The sequence below is a fragment of the Ziziphus jujuba genome, chromosome 12 (genome assembly GCF_031755915.1).
Source record: "Ziziphus jujuba cultivar Dongzao chromosome 12, ASM3175591v1".
NCBI lineage: Eukaryota > Viridiplantae > Streptophyta > Magnoliopsida > Rosales > Rhamnaceae > Ziziphus > Ziziphus jujuba.
Window position 1 is genome coordinate 23,418,382 of NC_083390.1, and position 18,071 is coordinate 23,436,452.

At 30.1% G+C, this 18,071-nt stretch overlaps 3 protein-coding genes across 5 annotated transcripts; 2 read left to right on the forward strand and 1 right to left on the reverse strand.

Annotated features, from left to right (window-relative positions):
* The first annotated feature begins 6,258 nt into the window (after window positions 1-6,258).
* On the forward strand, window positions 6,259-9,387 carry LOC107429620 (AP2-like ethylene-responsive transcription factor At1g16060). Of its 2 annotated transcripts, XM_016040329.4 has the most exons (8): window positions 6,259-6,539; window positions 6,635-6,717; window positions 6,836-6,844; window positions 7,063-7,151; window positions 7,268-7,341; window positions 7,457-7,507; window positions 7,843-7,919; window positions 8,587-9,387. In XM_016040329.4, exons 1-8 carry the CDS (start codon window positions 6,373-6,375, stop codon window positions 9,117-9,119), a joined length of 1,083 nt encoding a protein of 360 aa, XP_015895815.3. In that variant the 5' UTR covers window positions 6,259-6,372; the 3' UTR covers window positions 9,120-9,387. The 2 variants fall into 2 exon arrangements, with proteins under 2 accessions (XP_015895815.3, XP_060669254.1); XM_060813271.1 differs by lacking the exon at window positions 6,836-6,844.
* Window positions 9,388-11,232: 1,845 nt separating this feature from the next.
* On the reverse strand, window positions 11,233-14,491 carry LOC107429619 (tubby-like protein 8). The gene is made up of 9 exons (XM_016040328.4): window positions 13,583-14,491; window positions 13,287-13,401; window positions 12,748-12,924; window positions 12,564-12,619; window positions 12,370-12,469; window positions 12,114-12,203; window positions 11,930-12,022; window positions 11,674-11,741; window positions 11,233-11,501 (listed from the first exon to the last, which is right to left on the reverse strand). Exons 1-9 carry the CDS (start codon window positions 14,068-14,070, stop codon window positions 11,426-11,428), a joined length of 1,263 nt encoding a protein of 420 aa, XP_015895814.1. The 5' UTR covers window positions 14,071-14,491; the 3' UTR covers window positions 11,233-11,425.
* Window positions 14,492-15,166: 675 nt separating this feature from the next.
* On the forward strand, window positions 15,167-17,519 carry LOC107429621 (uncharacterized). Of its 2 annotated transcripts, none has more exons than XM_025078337.3 (5): window positions 15,167-15,595; window positions 16,063-16,263; window positions 16,575-16,703; window positions 16,913-17,044; window positions 17,153-17,519. In XM_025078337.3, exons 1-5 carry the CDS (start codon window positions 15,548-15,550, stop codon window positions 17,264-17,266), a joined length of 624 nt encoding a protein of 207 aa, XP_024934105.1. In that variant the 5' UTR covers window positions 15,167-15,547; the 3' UTR covers window positions 17,267-17,519. The 2 variants fall into 2 exon arrangements, with proteins under 2 accessions (XP_024934105.1, XP_015895816.1); XM_016040330.4 differs by having other exon boundaries at window positions 15,170-15,595; window positions 16,046-16,263.
* Window positions 17,520-18,071: the final 552 nt, after the last annotated feature.

Genomic DNA, 18,071 nt, shown 5'->3' on the forward strand with positions numbered 1-18,071 from the left:
GTAGCTTGTTAAATCTAGCAAAGAAGATCAGGAAAACGACAGTTTAAATACGTTAAAAATAATTCTGAAAAAGTCAAAAAGAAGGAAGCATTTCATTGTTTTGTAGCATAATTGTATTATTATATTATATATATATATATATATATATATATAGATATATTTTTTTGAAAAAAAAGGAGTGCTTTCGCATAAGTACTTTTTTCTTTTTTAATTGGGTTTCAATTAGCATAAGTTTAGCAACATTGCTTAAGAGCTCCTAAAAGAAAAAACGAAAAAATCATATGTATACATAAAGAAAATATTGCGTTTCGAGGCTTGAAATTGCTTGGTTTTAACTTATTATTAAACCATTATGGTATAAGTTTTTTTTCTTGTATCATCAAGGTTATTCCAACAAAAACCTCACCTATAGATTAATGTAGGCATTGCTATTAAGCCATCATAGCACAGACGAGCCACTCTGTTATTGAATTAATGACACAGAATTCTTTTAATTTCATTATATGTATGTGACAAATAGCAAAATTAATATATAAGAAAATTATGTTCCAATAAAAGAAATAATAATTTCATGAATTGCCACATTAATTATTAGTTAATTCATCTTAAATATAATTTACAAGGCCTAAAAATGCAGTCAATGTATTGAGAGAAATTAATATTTTTTTGGTTTATAATTAACCAAAAGTAAACATAATCTAGATAAAGTTATAGCAAAAATTAATAAGAATAGAAAATTAAGTAGTTGAGAATTTTATCATTTCAAATAATTTCCCCATAACTATTCAAGTATAAATATAGATGTTTACTAATTAAATCAATCTCACTTAATTAAATCCTTAAAATTTTAAATTTAACATTTTTTAAATAATTATTTTAACCCGACGCATTAATATGATCCACGTAGTTAACAAAATGTTAAGTAAAACTAGCAAATATCCAAAGTACCCAAATAATATTGCAATCCAAAATCATATTGGGCAAATATAGAACAAAGAAAAATAAAAAATAAAATAAACAAACGAATTAAAATTACTTCATTTTTGTCTACCTATGATTTTAGCACAAAGATTTTCCAACTCTTATCTGTGTAAGTTGGCTTGCTATAGGGAAAGAAAGAAAAAGAGCATCTCCATCAAATGGCCAAAGATATGTTCTTTTCGACAGTAAAGCGAATGTCGACAACAGTGGAGAAAAGTCACCGATTCTGTCGGTTGTCGACCACCTCCGACATCGAAATGGGGGAGAGGGAAGAGTTTCTGTCATGGGTGTCGTCGGAATGTCGCCTGATTCGATGGGTTTCGCCTGGAAACGCAGAAGTCGGTCGGGATTTCATTTTTTGGGTAGATATGGTGGAAATTCCAATGGAGAAGTCGGCAAGAAGTCATCGGGTTTAGATAGATTTTTTGGGAAGATGTCGGCGGATGTGGGTTGGTTGTGATCTAGCGTAGAAGAGAGGGAAGAAGAAGACGAAGGGAAGAGAGAAAAAAGAAGAAAGGATAAGAAAAAAATTTCCCCCTGGGGGGGGGGAAGGAAAGAGAAGGAAAAAAAATAAAATAAAATAAAATATGATAATATTTTATAATAAAATAATAATATAATAATATTATATTATATAAAGGATAATATATGATTTTTTTTATATGTAGTATTTTAATACATATCTTTTTATTTTTTTTTATTTTTTTTACCTTAGTGTTTAATTTAATTTAATTTATTTTTTTAATAAATTTGATTTTATCTATCTAAAAATAAATAAATAATATTATTAGTTTTTTTTGTTATATATTATATAAAATTTTAGTATATATGCTTAATTTAATGAGTATTTTATTATATTTTATTATTATTGTATTATAATTATTGAATTTTTATATTATTTTATTATATTAATTATTTTTTATTTCAAAATTTGTATTCTAAATTAAAAATTTACAGTTTCCGTAACGATATCGATATTTCTGTAAATTCATACCTTCGATAATTTACAGTTTCCGTAACGATATCGATATTTCTATAAATTCATACCTTCGATATTTTTATCGACATCGATATTTTCTTTACTGCTTTTCGAAACAACTTTACCACCCAAAGCACGCGTGCGCACACATGATAATAATAATAATAATAATAATAATAATAATAATAATAATAATAATAATAATAATAATAATAATAATAATAATAATAATAATAATAATAATAATAATACGTCCACAAAACAAACATTTACATAATTTTTTTTTTGTTTTTTTTTTTTTAATCATGAAACATTTACATAAATTTGCCATCCGATCGATTTAGTCGTTTTCTCGGTAAACCATATGACTTGGTCCTTGCAACAATGCTGTTCTGTCTCTTTCAGTGTATTACCAGCTGCAACAAATACATGTTCTAATGAGTCCAACAAGGCCATAGAGCCTTCAAAAGTGTCTTGCTTCTCCTTCATTTGTGCGTTGTCCTTTGGCCAACAATGCTGTTGACCTACCTCCTTTAATAAATGCATAAATGTGTATACAACTAGCTGCAGCAAACACATGTTCTGAGTCCAACAAGGCTCAGAGCCTTCAAAATTGTCTTCCTTCTCCTTCATTTGTGCATTGTCCTTTGGCCAACATTGTTTTTGACCCACCTCCTTAAACAAATATATAAATGTCTATGCATCTATATATGCACATATATATATATATATATATATATATATATATATATATATATATATATATGTATGCATATAAATTCATATTTGATATATACTATTTTTGATAATATTAAACATTTCTGAACATTAATTTCAAAAGTCTAATCCCGTTTATTATTTTTAAGAAAACCATTAGAATACTATTATTTTAAAGTTCAAAATTCTAAAAATATCAAGAAAAATTTATATAATGATTTAAAACAAAGATTAAATTGGGAAATTATAACAAACTTTTTTTCTGAAATTATAAACATTTTAAAAATTTTAAATCTTCAACTTTGGAATACTATATTTTGTCTGTTAAATTTTTAAATATCAAAATGATTTTTATAACAATAATTTCAAATGATGATTTTGGGAAGTTTTACTTTAAAACTCTAAATCTCAAGAAAATTTGATAAAAAATGGTTTTAAGCAAGGATTTTGAGAAATTATAAATATTTTGTAAATTTCAAAAGATTTTGGGAAATTATTTACATTTTTAGCATTTTGGATTCTAAACTTTAAATATCAAAATAAATTTACAAAAATAATTTATAACAAAGATTTTGAGAAAATTATAAAAGTTTTGAGAAATTTTATTATTAAACTTAAAGAATACTTAATTTTGTCCATTAAATCTTTAAATATCAAAGTGATTTTTATAAAAATAATTTCAAAAGATGATTTTTGGAATATTACGTTAAAACTCTAAATCTAAAGAAGATTTTATGAAAAATAGTTTTAAACAAAGATTTAGAGAAATTATAAATATTTTGTAAAATTTAAAAGATTTTGGAAAATATTTAACATCTTGAGAATTTCGGACCTTAAACTTTTAGAATACATTATTTTGAATATTAAAACTCTAAATATCAAAACAATTTTACAAAAGTAACTCAAAACGAAGATTTTGAGAAATTGTAAACATTGTGAGAAATTTTAATCTTGAACTTTTAGAATACCTTATTTTGTCCTTTAAATCTTTAAATATCAAAATTATCTTTACAAAAATAATAAATATTTTGTAATTTTGATTAATTCAAAGATTTTGACAAATTACAAACATTTTGAAAAATTTAAAAGATTTTGGTAAATTATAAACATTTTGGGAAATTTGGACATTAAACTTTTAAAATCCTTTTATTTTGAACTTTTAAAACTTTATATATCAAAATAAGTTTACAAAGATAATTTGAAACAAAGATTTTAAGAAATTTAAACTCCATCTAACTTTTTATTTTCACTCATAGTATTGACATAGATACATATATTTTAAGAAAGCTGCAATTCCCTATACAACCAATGCTCTGATCCCTCTCACAATCATCTCCTCCACCATCTTGGATTTGCAGTATTGGACATGCTGATTTGTATTCATTGGCTTACTTTTACAGTAATGGGCCTAGAAAATTTTTGGATGTTTTGACACAATAAAATTGATTTTTAGAAGTTGTTGAGGGTCACATTCAATTTGACAACAAAAAGAGAAGTGGACCAAAAACTTCAAGTAGGGAATGCATTGATGGTGTCAAAGAGCATTGATGGATAAGAAATTCTTCTTATTTCACATCAAAGGAAAAAAAAACAAGGTTCAGGAATTCCTATATACTATCCCATGCACAATTAGTTCACCTAACAACGGTGTCGAGAAAATTTGGAGACGCATTTGTTTGCAACTAAATTTTCAGTATTCTAAGGTCGGTTTGAAATGCAGGAGAGGATTTTACATTTAGTCCTTAACTAAATCTAGTCCAACCCTGTATCCTAAACACCCTCGTTTGCTTAAAGATAATGTTTATATCATTTTATTTTTGGGGTTGGATGAGGTCAAGGACCTTTGGCATTCTTAAGGACATGCTTTACATTGAAAGATCACCAAAAAGACACATTCAGAATTATGTGGGCTTAAGGAGACGCTGAAGTCTTGGACAGAATGGCCTTTTTGATTTTTGGATTGGATTCCTTGTGATATTTATACATTTTATTAAAAACTCAAGTACTTGGTATTAGTTTCCAGCTAAATTAATAAGTATCCAGCATTTTTTAATTAGTTGGTTGTTTTATATATCATTCTTAACTTTTTTCAGCTTTTTCAAATCATTGCAACCAATTTAGAAAATGATGGGTCATATATTTGTAGTTAATTTTTGCTTTTTCTTTTATTATTATTATTATTATTATTATTATTATTTTTCCCTAACCTTACAACCATCCAACTCAAACCTACCCCACCAGTTTACACCCCTATTAAATAATAGGGATGGACTTCTAGGGCTATTTTGTGGTTACTGAAATTTAGTATCGTTGACATGAAGAAAAGGGATGGACTTCTTGATTTCTTGCAATGATACTCTTCTTCCACCCATACTTTCCAAATTTTCCCCCCTTTAAACTTTAAGAATTGGGACATGCAACAAAGAAATATATACATGGACCAACTTATTAAAGACATTTAAATTATGAGCATGCATATATTGATGAACACCCATTTATATGATTTACCTGTCATATCAGTAGGCCCATGTATATTAATTTTAAACATCTTACAAAATTTAAAATTTCTTTTTGTTATATCTTATACATTCACTTATTATCCAATTTTTACCAAAAGGATCGAGGATGATACATATTAAAATCCTAATAATAAATTTTTCATTTGGATTGTCAACCTTCCAACATTATCTCTAGCTCTCTAAAAGATCTATTACATATAAAGTGTCAATGCAAACTACTGTTATTGATAGAAACCTAGTGTAAAAAAATTGGTAAAATTCTGTCATCATAGTAATAGAGATAAGTATAAAAATTGGGATTGAAATTATGTATATGTAAGCATTAATTAAACAATAATTTACTGTGGGCCCAAAGAGGATAATGAAATATAGTGGTGTTATAATACGGTTTCACAAACTTAAAAGGGTACTGCAAAAAACGCAATAAAAAATTTACACATGACAAACCCATAATAGAAAATTTAAGAAAAACATGAATTGTAAAAGGATAATATCGATATATAATAAAAATCAGAAACAGAAAGAAAAAACAAAGAGAAGAAAAAGGGATTAGGTTTTAGAAAGAGTAGGGCATAATAAGCAAAAATAAATAAAATAAAAAAATAAAAAAAAAAATAAAAATCCCAAATTACTATATGCATGGTATAAATACCTTGATATTAGGTAACCAAAATTGAAAAACCAGATTAAAATGAAACTATTTCTTTTCCACAGTTAACACAAAATTACAATACAAGTGAAGACAAAAGAGGAAGAGACTCCAAGCCGCTTAGAGACGGCCATAAAAACCACCTTCCTCAGCCGGCTATAATTTCCAATTAAACCTCTCCATTTTTTCCATCACCCTGACCTCCCCAACACAAACCCCACTCGAAAAAAAAAAAAAAATTAAAAAATTAAAAAATTATAAAACATAAATATATATATATATATATATATATATATATATATATATATATATATATATATATATATATATATATATATATATATATTTATATATATATATAAATCTTCCTGTCATTTCCTACAAAACCCTTTTCATGGAATGACGTAGTCGTATGTGTGTGTGTGTGTGTGTATATATATATATATATATTCATCTCTTTATTTTTCCTTTCTCTTTATACAAAGTACATCAATATTTTTCCTTTCCCTTATTCTCCCAAGCTTTTGATGGCGAAAACTACAAAACAAAACCAGAAAAACACTAGTACTGCTTCAAAAAACGACAGCATCAAGAACAACAATATCTCTGCAACAACAAAAGCGAAGCGCACACGAAAGACTGTTCCCCGAAACTCACCCCAGCAGCGTAGTTCAATCTACAGAGGAGTCACAAGGTTTGTTCCAATTGATCATGGAGTTAATTTAGAAAAAAATGGAAAATTTTAATTTTGTTTTTATCTCTATTTTCTTCATATTTAATTGTTTACAGACATCGATGGACCGGACGATATGAAGCTCATTTGTGGGATAAGAATTGCTGGAATGAATCACAGAACAAGAAAGGAAGACAAGGTTTCTTTATATCTTGGTTTTCATTTTTTTTTTCCTTTTTGTACTTGCAAAATTTTGTATAATTGATTAACTGAAACAATTTGGCTTTTTCTATGGTGGAATTTACTGGGGAGTGAAGTATATCTTGGTAAGTTTTGTAGTTCTACAATACAAGTTCTTTTTTATTTCTATATAATTCTCTTATTTTAGTAACGTTTTTATTAATTAAGAAGGAAAATAAGTGATAAGATAATATATATATATATATATATATAAACTTTTTTTTTTTTTTTTTGGGGATTGTTTTAGAGAAATAGAATTTTAGTGGGATTGAATACTGAGGAGGTCATATATTGGGTTTGTTAGGGGCATATGATGATGAGGAGGCTGCAGCACATGCCTATGACTTGGCAGCATTGAAGTACTGGGGACAAGATACAATCCTTAATTTCCCAGTAATTTCTTTTTCCTACCAATTACTTTTCCTTTAAGACATTGAATATTTTTGCCTTTTAAAGTTAACTTTTATCTGTATATTTATTAGCATAAATATATATTTGTAATTTTGTAGTTATCAACATATGAAGAAGAGCTCAAAGAAATGAATGGTCAATCGAAAGAAGAATATATTGGATCTTTGAGAAGGTATACTAATTTCTTAAAAAAATAAAAAATTATTTATTTCTTTATTTTATTTTTAATTTTTATGGTTAAGATATTAGAGATTTAAATTATTTATCTTCTAATTTGATTTATACAGGAAAAGTAGCGGATTTTCACGAGGGGTGTCAAAATATAGAGGCGTGGCAAGGTAAATTAATATTATACAAAGAAAGTCATTGAGAGCATTTATTTGTTTTCAATATTCCTGCTTTATAGACTTCATTCTTTTGGTTCTTTTTTCGTCTATTTATGCTTCTCTTTTTTCTGTAGTGAAAGCGCCAGTTAATTAAAGCATTTATGTTTTTGCTGAAATAATTAAAGCATTTATTGAGTGTGGCTTTGTGAATTTTTCATATTTATAAAATTGGTTTAGTAGATTCTATTGAATATATTCTCATTATATATGCAGAATATATTATATATGTACCTTTTTTTTTTTTTCTTTTTTTAAACTTTTCCTTGATGTTAATTAAAAATTTGCAGACACCATCATAATGGAAGATGGGAAGCTCGAATTGGCAGAGTATTCGGAAACAAATATCTCTATCTTGGAACATATGGTAATATTTATTTCTTCTTTCTAACAAAATTATTTAATTAATATTAATCAACAAAGTAGAAACCCACATTTAGAAGTTGATAACGAGCACTTTAATTAAAAAATAATTAAGTCTACCTATCCCTTTCCTTTAGTAATTTTCTATATTACTTCTACTAAGCAATTAACATTAGGAGTTTAACTTTAGTGCATGGCTATACATCTCAATGCCCTTTTGGCAATCATTTTCATTTTGACACATGGCAAAACATTAGTGGTTCCACTATGAAAAATGAATATAATACAATGCACACTAAAAATAAAAAAATTAAAAAACATTTTGCATGCCTCAGATATTTTATTTTATTAAAGAAGTCCACAAAGTATGCAAATATTAAATTTATATATTAAGCATATGAGTCCAAGATAATGAATAAAATTAAATTAATTAATTAACAGTAAAAAAAATAAAAGAAGCAATCAAATCTAGTTGGTTGAGATGTAGATAACCAAACCCCAACTGCTTGGTCAGCTATTTAAAGATTTCATTCAAAACTCTTTGAAATAAATTCCCCAATCCTCCAACTAAAATTTGTTGCCAAATTAAATTCTTTGTTTTTTTTTTTTCGTTATTTTTACATTGTGATCCTCCAAACTATCTCTAAATTACCTTATTACCCTTTATGCAGCTACCCAAGAAGAAGCAGCCACGGCTTATGATATGGCAGCCATAGAGTACCGTGGACTTAACGCCGTTACTAACTTTGACCTTAGTCGTTATGTCAAATGGTTACATCCAAACCACCAAAATAACCCTAGTAATTTTCAACCAAACTCTGACGGTGATCTTAATCCAATTCCAAATCAAAATCCTCAATTAGGATTAGATTTGTCACCTAGTCATGAGACCTCGAGTGCTAATAAGTCAACCACGGTCCTACCACGGACCGCCATTGGTGGTGGTGGTAATTCAACCTCGTCGGCATTAGGGTTACTATTACAATCTACTAAATTCAAAGAAATGCTTGAAAGGACCTCGACAACATCCAACTACCTGTCACCACCTCCGGAGGCTAGCCCACCGCGGAGGAGCTTTCCCGATGACATACAAACTTATTTTCATTGCCATGAGCCCAGTAGCCATGTTGAGGGAGATGACATTATTTTTGGTGACTTAGATACATTTACTTCACCATTTTTTCACTCTGAATTAGATGCATAATATCATTATGGAAGTTCGGTTCTTACCATCTAAGTTTTTGTGAATGGTGCATGGTAAGAGTAAAGAGACAATTTAATTAAATTTGATTTTTTTTTTTTTTTTTTAAAAGATGAACTCTTCCTTTATTCCAAGAATTAGGAAGAAAACAGTTTAATATTCTAATTGTTTAGTTTTGGTTCATTTTCATGTAGATAGAGATTGGAACTTGTAGAACATTCATTTATCAATTTTACTTGTCTTAATAAAACCATCGCTGGCATCCAAGACATCTATGTCTTTTTCTAATGCATATTTATTTTCTTATACATATACAATTTTATTATGGAGAACACGTGTATATCAAATCTTAGATAGTATGTGTGATAAAAATATTAGGTAACATGTTATCTGATATTAAGTATATTTATTATTGCACATATTTCATGTGCATAAAAAAAAAAAAACAATTATGTATATGTATATATATAATAACATGCTGATAATTCTTGATTGTATGATGATCATTAGGTTTACAAAAAATAAAAACTCATTTTACGTTGTCAGTAAAAAATTAATCATTGTTTCACACCATTATTTGCCTTTTCTACCAAGAAGTAGATAGAAAAACATGTACACCTCCCTCATTGTAATTACAAGTTTAGAGGTTGATTTTAAAGCTGTATCAACATCATTTTGCTAGCTGCAATGATTAAAACTTGAAACAATACTCTTTTTAGGGTTTAATGTATTTTACTATCCTCTAGCATGGACAAAGTTTATTTTAGGGTCTCTAATTTTTTTCTTTTTCATTTTTGATACTTTAATTTTCAAAAGTTATATATTAATGACAAAACATTAAATATAACTAAACCCAAATGGCTTATTCATTTTTTACCGTAATTTTTTTATTTTATTTTATTTTTTATGTTTATTTTTCCACTAAATAGTGAGTTTTTAGATTATCTTTGATGAATTAATTATAAAAAAAATTAAAAAGAAAATAAAAAATGGATTTAGAATTTAAAAATCTATAAACCTAATGGTTACCGTTAGCATTTTACAGTTTATCATCGAAATATCAAATACAAAATAAATAACTAAATAAAATAGAGATCCCAAGATAAAGTTTACCCAAACTAAAAAGATAGTAAAGTACATTTGAACCTTCTTTTTACTGATAATAATTAACAAATTTGGGGTTGGTGAGGATTATGGTTACGAAAATAGTACCTAAAGTTTCAGGGGCCTTTTTATTGGAATATTAAAAAGGAAAACCTTGTAGAATAACAACAAAAGTGGTGTTGGATTTTCTGCAGTTACGTAGAATTAGGTGTTGGGCATCCAATCCAAACGCTTGGACATGCGTAAAAAAAAAAAAAACAAAGTAGCTACTTTTGAGCTGTAATTTGGTGTTAAAATAGCTACCATTACAACTAGATTGACTTTGAGTTTAAAGCTGGTCTTGTCACAAAGAAATATATAAAATAAAATGTGAAAATATTAAAAAGAGCTCAATTTATTATTAATTCTCTGCCGACAATGAATTCGGAATGGAGATGCGCTCATGTTCTTCACGTACACATTCTTAAAATTTGTATATTCAATTAATTTGATATGCACTTCCAATATTTTATTTATAACTAAAAATATATGATATATTTCAAAATAAAATTGATAAAATGTGGGGAACTAATTTGTTCAAAAGTTTGATTATAAGATTTTCTAATATATAGCTTAACCTGTTTGTTTAACATTAAGACTTTTCATTTCAATCGTCAAAAATGTGAACGGATTTAATGACAATAAGCAATTTTTTTTTTTTTTTTAAAAAAACGTGATTTGCATTTTTCAAAATTTAGAGGATTTATTACTAGAAAGAAATAAAACACCTACTATCCAAGAAAATAATGTATATTTATTAGAAGTACAACAAGTTTATGATTTTAATCAAAACTTACCAAAAAAAAAAAAAAAAAGGACAAGTTCATGATTTTAATCAAAATAGCATTTTGAAAACTTCTAATATAAAACATATGATTCAGATGAGGATACTAATTTATGGGTATTAAAAGATTTAAGTATATCCTTTTTAACATATGTATATAATTAGAATATACATATATCCTATTAAGAATATGCTTAAATCTTTATGGTGTCTTTAAATTCACATTTTCATCGGAGCCGGACTAATATATATATATATATATTAGTCTTTTCAAAATCAAGTAATTGTTATCCTTTATTTGTTTTAGGCTAGTTAATTTTACACAAAATAGTGACTAAAAAAGACTTGGTAGCTTGAGTTCAGAGGTTGAACTACAAGATTATTACAATGTGCAACAAAGTTTTGAATCAATGGAAGCCAAACATATGCAAAAAGCTTGATAGCCTGTCAAAGGATATCTGCAAAACAAAAATATGAAACTCAGTTGTATTTTGCTTGTTTGTTTTCCTTTATACTTCAAAAAGTTAAAGCATTAAGATCCTTAATTCCATGCCAAAATCCATCATAAACCATCACATTTCAACTTTCCTTCAATGGAAAAAAAACTAGGAAAAGTTTGCTGTACTATACCTGTAATCCATCACATATTTTGATTTTCCCACTCTTCCCAGCTGCAGGATTGTCTGCTGTCCATTCTCCTGGGTTTGTGAAGCATATATGAACCAAGTAAGAATTCCAAGCCAAACATCACATTTTTTCATGAAACAAAGCATCTTTGTAGAAAGGACTTAAATCACAATTTTGCAGTAAACAAGTTTGTGTTTCTGTAATGTACATACAATTAGTCAAACTTTTTGAATCATGGATAGTGCTAGTAGTATAGTACCTCTAGAGTTAGCTGGAAATTCTTTACTGAACTTTGGATTTTTAGTCCAGCTCTTCCTCTGTCTCTGAAGTCCAACTCATATTGCTTTGTAATCTGATTATGCATCGCAAAGCAATCAATGGTTGAGAAATTTAGAAATTTAAAGATTCTTTATAACAAGGGAATACAATGTTCATGCTCTTACTTTATTGTAATGTGGAACCTTTGAAAATAACTGATGGAGTTTGTCCTTGTTCCCCTTCCAATCCTTTGGCAGTTCCTTACTGAGTTGTACCTACAAACGACGAATTTTAGCATTAAATTTAATCAACTTTATTGGTTTTTAAGCTGAACATTGCTTAAACAAGAGAAAGATTATCATGTAAAACACCTGTTATATATAATGTATCATAGTTCAGATTTGAAAGAAGCTATAGATATCATAGAGATTTTCGGAAAACCTGTGTATTATTGTTCTTTAGCTGCATAGATTGGTGCTTGGCTATATATGCCCTCATGCTCCTATAACTTCCTGTCCAGGTGGTAATTGTGGACATGAATCTGCAGATTGAATAAGAACAACTATTACTACCAGAAGTAGAGACTGAAACAACACGAATGAACGAAAGAGAGAGAAGAGAGGAACAATGCTTACTCTACAACAGCAATAAGTGCTTTGGAATGTCCTTTAAGGGAATTTAGTCCACCTCCCTGTGTTTGAATGAATTGCCAACCAATTAGAAATATGAAAATTTCCATAGCATAGAGGACACTTCCATTATATCTTATTTGCCATTTTCAATGAGTTAGCATACAATTTGAGTTTGAAGAAGTTGAACCTGTTCCCATATATGATATTTTGAACCCATCAGGTTAGCAGTTACAAATCCAAGAAAACTATCATCCGAGCTATATGATATTCCCTTCATATTCTGAGCAATAGCGATTTCAGATTTCCCATTACGCCGCTTGTGGTTGGCGATAGCTAGTTTCCGGTCTTGCCTTCCATGGCCTTCCTGTGACGTCAAAATATCATACAAAAACGTATCCAAAGTCATTTGTTGAATCATTTTAGTATGTTCCATATATGGAGTTTTTGTAACAGAATAGTGTTGAGTACCAACATAAATCTAAACAAAAAAGTGAATGATAAAGATAAGGAAATCGAACTGGATAAACTATCTTGACCCTGTTAATATGAGATTCAGGAGCCTAATCACATAGTAAAACCCAACTACCTAAGTCAGTAAGCTAAAAACGGTGCATTGAAACTCAGGACCCTATATATCAACAAGATTCTACTGTTCTTAGCCAACTATAAATTATTAAGGAAAAATCCATCACTGGGAGTACTTAAAACGTGTTTTAGAGATCTTACATTGGTATAGAGAGAATAGATTGTACCGCCATCCAATCCTTCAGGGGGTGCTTCCTTCACAATAACACAAGTGCACCTTCCAATGTCCAGAGGCAATGGTCTACACAGTAAAGACCTGAAAAGCATACCCACCGAACCACTTTCAAAAAGTATAACATAAACAAACCACAAAACCATTAAGCATTTCAGTTCTCATTGGTTGGTTATTGGGAAATTATAAGAAAACTATCAAATTTACAGCATTAGTCATATTCATAGGAAAGAAAAACAAATTTATGCAAAATTTTTTAACTAACTTGTTAGGAAGAGTCGTCCAAGAAGAAGCAGGAGCAGCTTCAGAATCAGAATGGTCCCAGATCTTCAAGGAGCTAGAGTTCTCTGACTCACTTGGGTCCCATATTTTGGACGCACCAAAAACCTTATCAGGCTCGTTTATCTGCATACAAAACTGAAGCGAGGAAGGCTTCAAGGCCCTGCAGCCTGTGGAATAAGATTTCAGATTGGAAAACTTCCTGGTTGTGACAGAAGAAGAAGACCCATTAGCCGGAACTGCAATATTTTCTTTGTCACACCGAAATTCATCGACTTCTTGCTTGTTTGGCACAGCATTTTCCTTATTGTCATTGAACAGAAATTGGTTTGGTTCCAAATGGTCTCCAAGGGAGATTACTCGGCCTCCTTCGCTGTTGCTTCGGTTGTGACTGAGCTCGTTGAGTGGATTCATATAAAGGGAATTGTATGAAGACTGGCGGGGGATTGAAGATTTCTTGCAACTAGCAATCATGGTGGTTGAGAAAGAAAGAAAGAGAAAAAAAAATGCTAGTGTTTTCCTGTAATTTGTCTTGATAATGATTTTCAGATTACTGGATTTTGTTTGATTTCAACGAAAGCAGCCATCTTTGGAACTTGGAGAGTTATTGAAAGAAAAAGTTTGAATCTTTTTCATTAAGCGGAAATGGAAATATGTGAAAACAAGAACAAGCACCTGGGGAAAGAAAATGTTTCTGGTTCTTTTCACTATTTTGATGATATAGATCTAGCTCTTGGGATTTTTGAAACTCACTTAGCTAAAATGGGAATGTGGGAAAGTGATCTTTATTCAGTTTTGAAGGTTTGTCTGGGCATGCTTAGAAGAAGAAAAACAAGTGTATAATTTTTTGAATTTGAATAGGTATTGAAGAATGTGCAAATGTCTTTTTTTTTTTTCTTTTTTTTTTTTGGTTGTTGTTGTTGGGTGAATAGGTCCTTTTTCTTCTTGTCCTTTCTATGGCGTTTGGTGGGATTAACGGTAACAATTCAATTTAAACTATTTTTGCCACTTTTTGTGGATGAGTGTGTAGTGTTGACAAATTCTAAGATTTGGGACAGACCCCAAAACAAGAAAAAAAGAAAAATTAATTAAACAAAAATGGAAAAGGAAGAGCGGGAAACATGTTTGAATAACATGGCAGAAGTAGTGTATTTGTTGTACTATGTGGAATAAGATGGACTTTGAGGTATTATTGTCTGCCCCTTTGGTGGAGGACTTTTTAAAGGGATTTTCATGAATTTCTTGATCTCATATGTCATTATAGAGTGAAAATGGAGCTTGTACATTTATTGCTATAGCAATATGTTAGTTTTATCCAAAGGCAAAATTATTAATTAAAAAAGATTTAATTATATAATATGATGTTGTTCAAATATTGTTTAATTATATTTAAGTTACTTAAAAATATTTGGTTTTCTTTTATAGAGATTCCACCTTAATAAACTCATTAATTAAATATGAAAAATTTTTACTAAAAAAAAAATAAATCCGAAACGACCAAACAAAAAAAAAAAAAAATTTGCTCCCTAAACTTATTAAAAAAAAAAAAAAAAAAACCTCAACTCCACCATTTGGATAGAAAACAGATAGACCAAAGCCAAAAACGAGTGGCTTTCAATAGCTATCTTCCTTCCAACTCCAACACATCCCCTTTTAACACTCCCCCATGGAAACCCAGAAAAGCCCACCTTGTAAATCATCATGGCCAACATAGTACTTTCTCTCTCTACCTCTTCTTTCTCCTCCCACTCCTACCCCACCAAACACACCTCAAGTCTCACTCCCATGGCTACTGCAATCAGAACCAAAGTAGTTCCTGCTGTGATTGTCGGCGGTGGAAGGGTCGGCAGAGCTTTGCAGGACATGGGTAATGGTAATGATCTTTTGGTGAAGAGAGGAGAACCTGTGCCGCTTGATTTTAAAGGTCCGGTCTTGGTATGCACGAGGAACGATGATCTCGAGGCTGTTCTTGATGCCACTCCTCGGTCTAGATGGGACGGTATGTATGTTCACATTTTCCTTTTTTGGCATGAAATTGTTGTCGCTTTTTTTAATTTTTGGTGTCGTTTGATGTGAAACACTCTGGTGTATCTGTTGAGTTTTTAAGTGATGTTATTAGCTGTTTAGGTGGATGTGTTTTGTTTCATTTTGTAGAAGACAGAAAACGAAAATAGAAATGGAAAGGAAATATGGGTATGCTATCTTTTGCATGCTGTGCAATGTAATCAAAGAATAAAAAGGCAGTGGCTACTCTTGGTTGTGCTTTTAGCCTTGGGTTTTCATTGAATTTAGAAGTTTATTTTAGTTTGCCAAAAGTTTTGATTGCAAGTGAATAACACAGTTCATTATCGAGCGGGTTTAATAATTCGGTTTTGTACCATATTTTGTCACTAAATTTTGCAAATATTTGTCAAATTTGATATGCATATCGTATTTGACAATCTAGCAGATTTGGTTTTTTTCCAGAATGGGATGCTGGAACCATGGTTTGAAAGTAAAAATCTTGGTGATGCGGATCAAGTGTTGGCATACTTTGCAATATCCAAGCTTGGGGAACCTCCTATTGACGGAAAGACTGATACGAATCCTGAAGGACTCACAGCAGCGTATGGTAAATGGGCATCTGCGGTAGCAGAAAGATTGCATGCTGGAGGCCTCTCTTGCAAGGTAAAAGAAGAACTTAGTTATGGTGTATGGCATGATGAGAAAGCTAGTGAGCCACATAGGAAGCTTATTATTAGTGTTACTATTAGTTTTTCTCTTTTCGGTTGGGAAGATAAAGATCCATTCTTGAATTTTCAACTGAGGTTCTGTTTTTGGTGGAAGTGGACCCTATTTTTGAAAGCGCAGCAGATTTTTAAATCTTGGGTAATTAGTTTAGTTGTTATGATCCTTGTGGAAAAAAGTGTTAAAATTTTATTAGAATGCTATTAACATTCGAATGATTTTTTTACTAGTTGTATCTTCATTTGGGGTAGGTTCTCAACAAGGAAGAATTTCAGAAGCAGATGCTAGAAAAGCTGATATGGATTTCAGCATTCATGCTTGTTGGAGCTCGCCATCCAGGGGCAACTGTAGGAGCTGTAGAGAAAGAATACCGCTCTGAAGTAAGCTTTCTATTATCCAAATAACATTCCTCTAGAATTTTCAATGCACATTCTTATTAGACCTTGGGTGCAAAGAAGAGAAAGTTGAATCATAATCTGCCTCTGCCATGGCAATAATAAAACCAACTTGTTTATACGGTATGATTTGATTGTGATTTTTGCATCTGTTGGAAAAAAAGACACAACTTAACTGATGTTTATGATTTCAGGTGTCTAGCCTCATTACTGAACTTGCATCAGCAGCAGGAGCAGAAAAGAGGTTGGTCTTTGAAGAAGCCATGGAGGAGAGATTATGCGCTTACTCACGATCCGTTGCACACTTTCCTACTGCAGTTAAAGAGGTAAAAAGTTGCATCCATTTCACAAAATGTGATTTAGTTTCTAAGCACATGTGGATGGTTTCAGGAGTTCAATTGTTGTTTACTGTAAAATCTGCCTAATGCTTTCAGTTCAAATGGAGGAATGGCTGGTTCTACTCTCTTTCTCAAAAGGCAATTGCCGAAGGAAAGCCTGATCCATGTCCTCTGCACACAGAGTGGCTCAAAGAGTTGAAAATCGTCTAGAAAATGTGAGCTTTTGGCATATTAACAAATTGAATTTAGTTATGAATCTGGTTGTGTTCATAATCAACTGCTTACTTAAGAACACAGTCAGGGAATTTAATCCACAAGTTCTCTGGCGTTTGTTGTTTCTTTAGAAATGGTTCGTTCATGCAGCACACAGAAACCAGAGGATGATTATAATAATTTTGTTATAACAATGTTGTTTTGGTTTTTTAAAATATAACGTTGGTGAATGTTGTTTTGGTTCTTACAATGATTGAAACTATTTTATCTATATTCTTTTTGTTTTTAACAGAAAGTACAGTTTGATGTTTGATACATAAGAACGAGATAAAAAATGATGAAATACAATATAACTGTAAAATATGTATATTAAACGCACGTAATAATATGTTCATTCTTTAATGGCGTTCCATCAAAAGTATAAAGTTAGACCAATGTGTTCCATATACGTATTCTTTCATGTTGGGGTGACTTTAGGACTTACATAGAAAAATAGTGGTTCTATAGCTGGGCTATCCCCATGAGGGGCAGAAATAAACCGAGTATTAAGCTTCTATTTATGTATATTCAACTGGAACACATAGAAGAGACCACAATGCACCACTCGATTATATAAGTCTATAAGATAACTTACAAAATAAAAGTAAGAAAAACTATAAATTGCATGTTCAAAATAAACTGTTGGAACATCTTTTATTCGAAATTACGATTAGAAAGTAAGCAGTCGAGCATAACCTTATTCAGGAGAGATGGTAAGGTTGACAGTTCCAAAATTTCAATGTCATTGCTGCAATATCCCTTC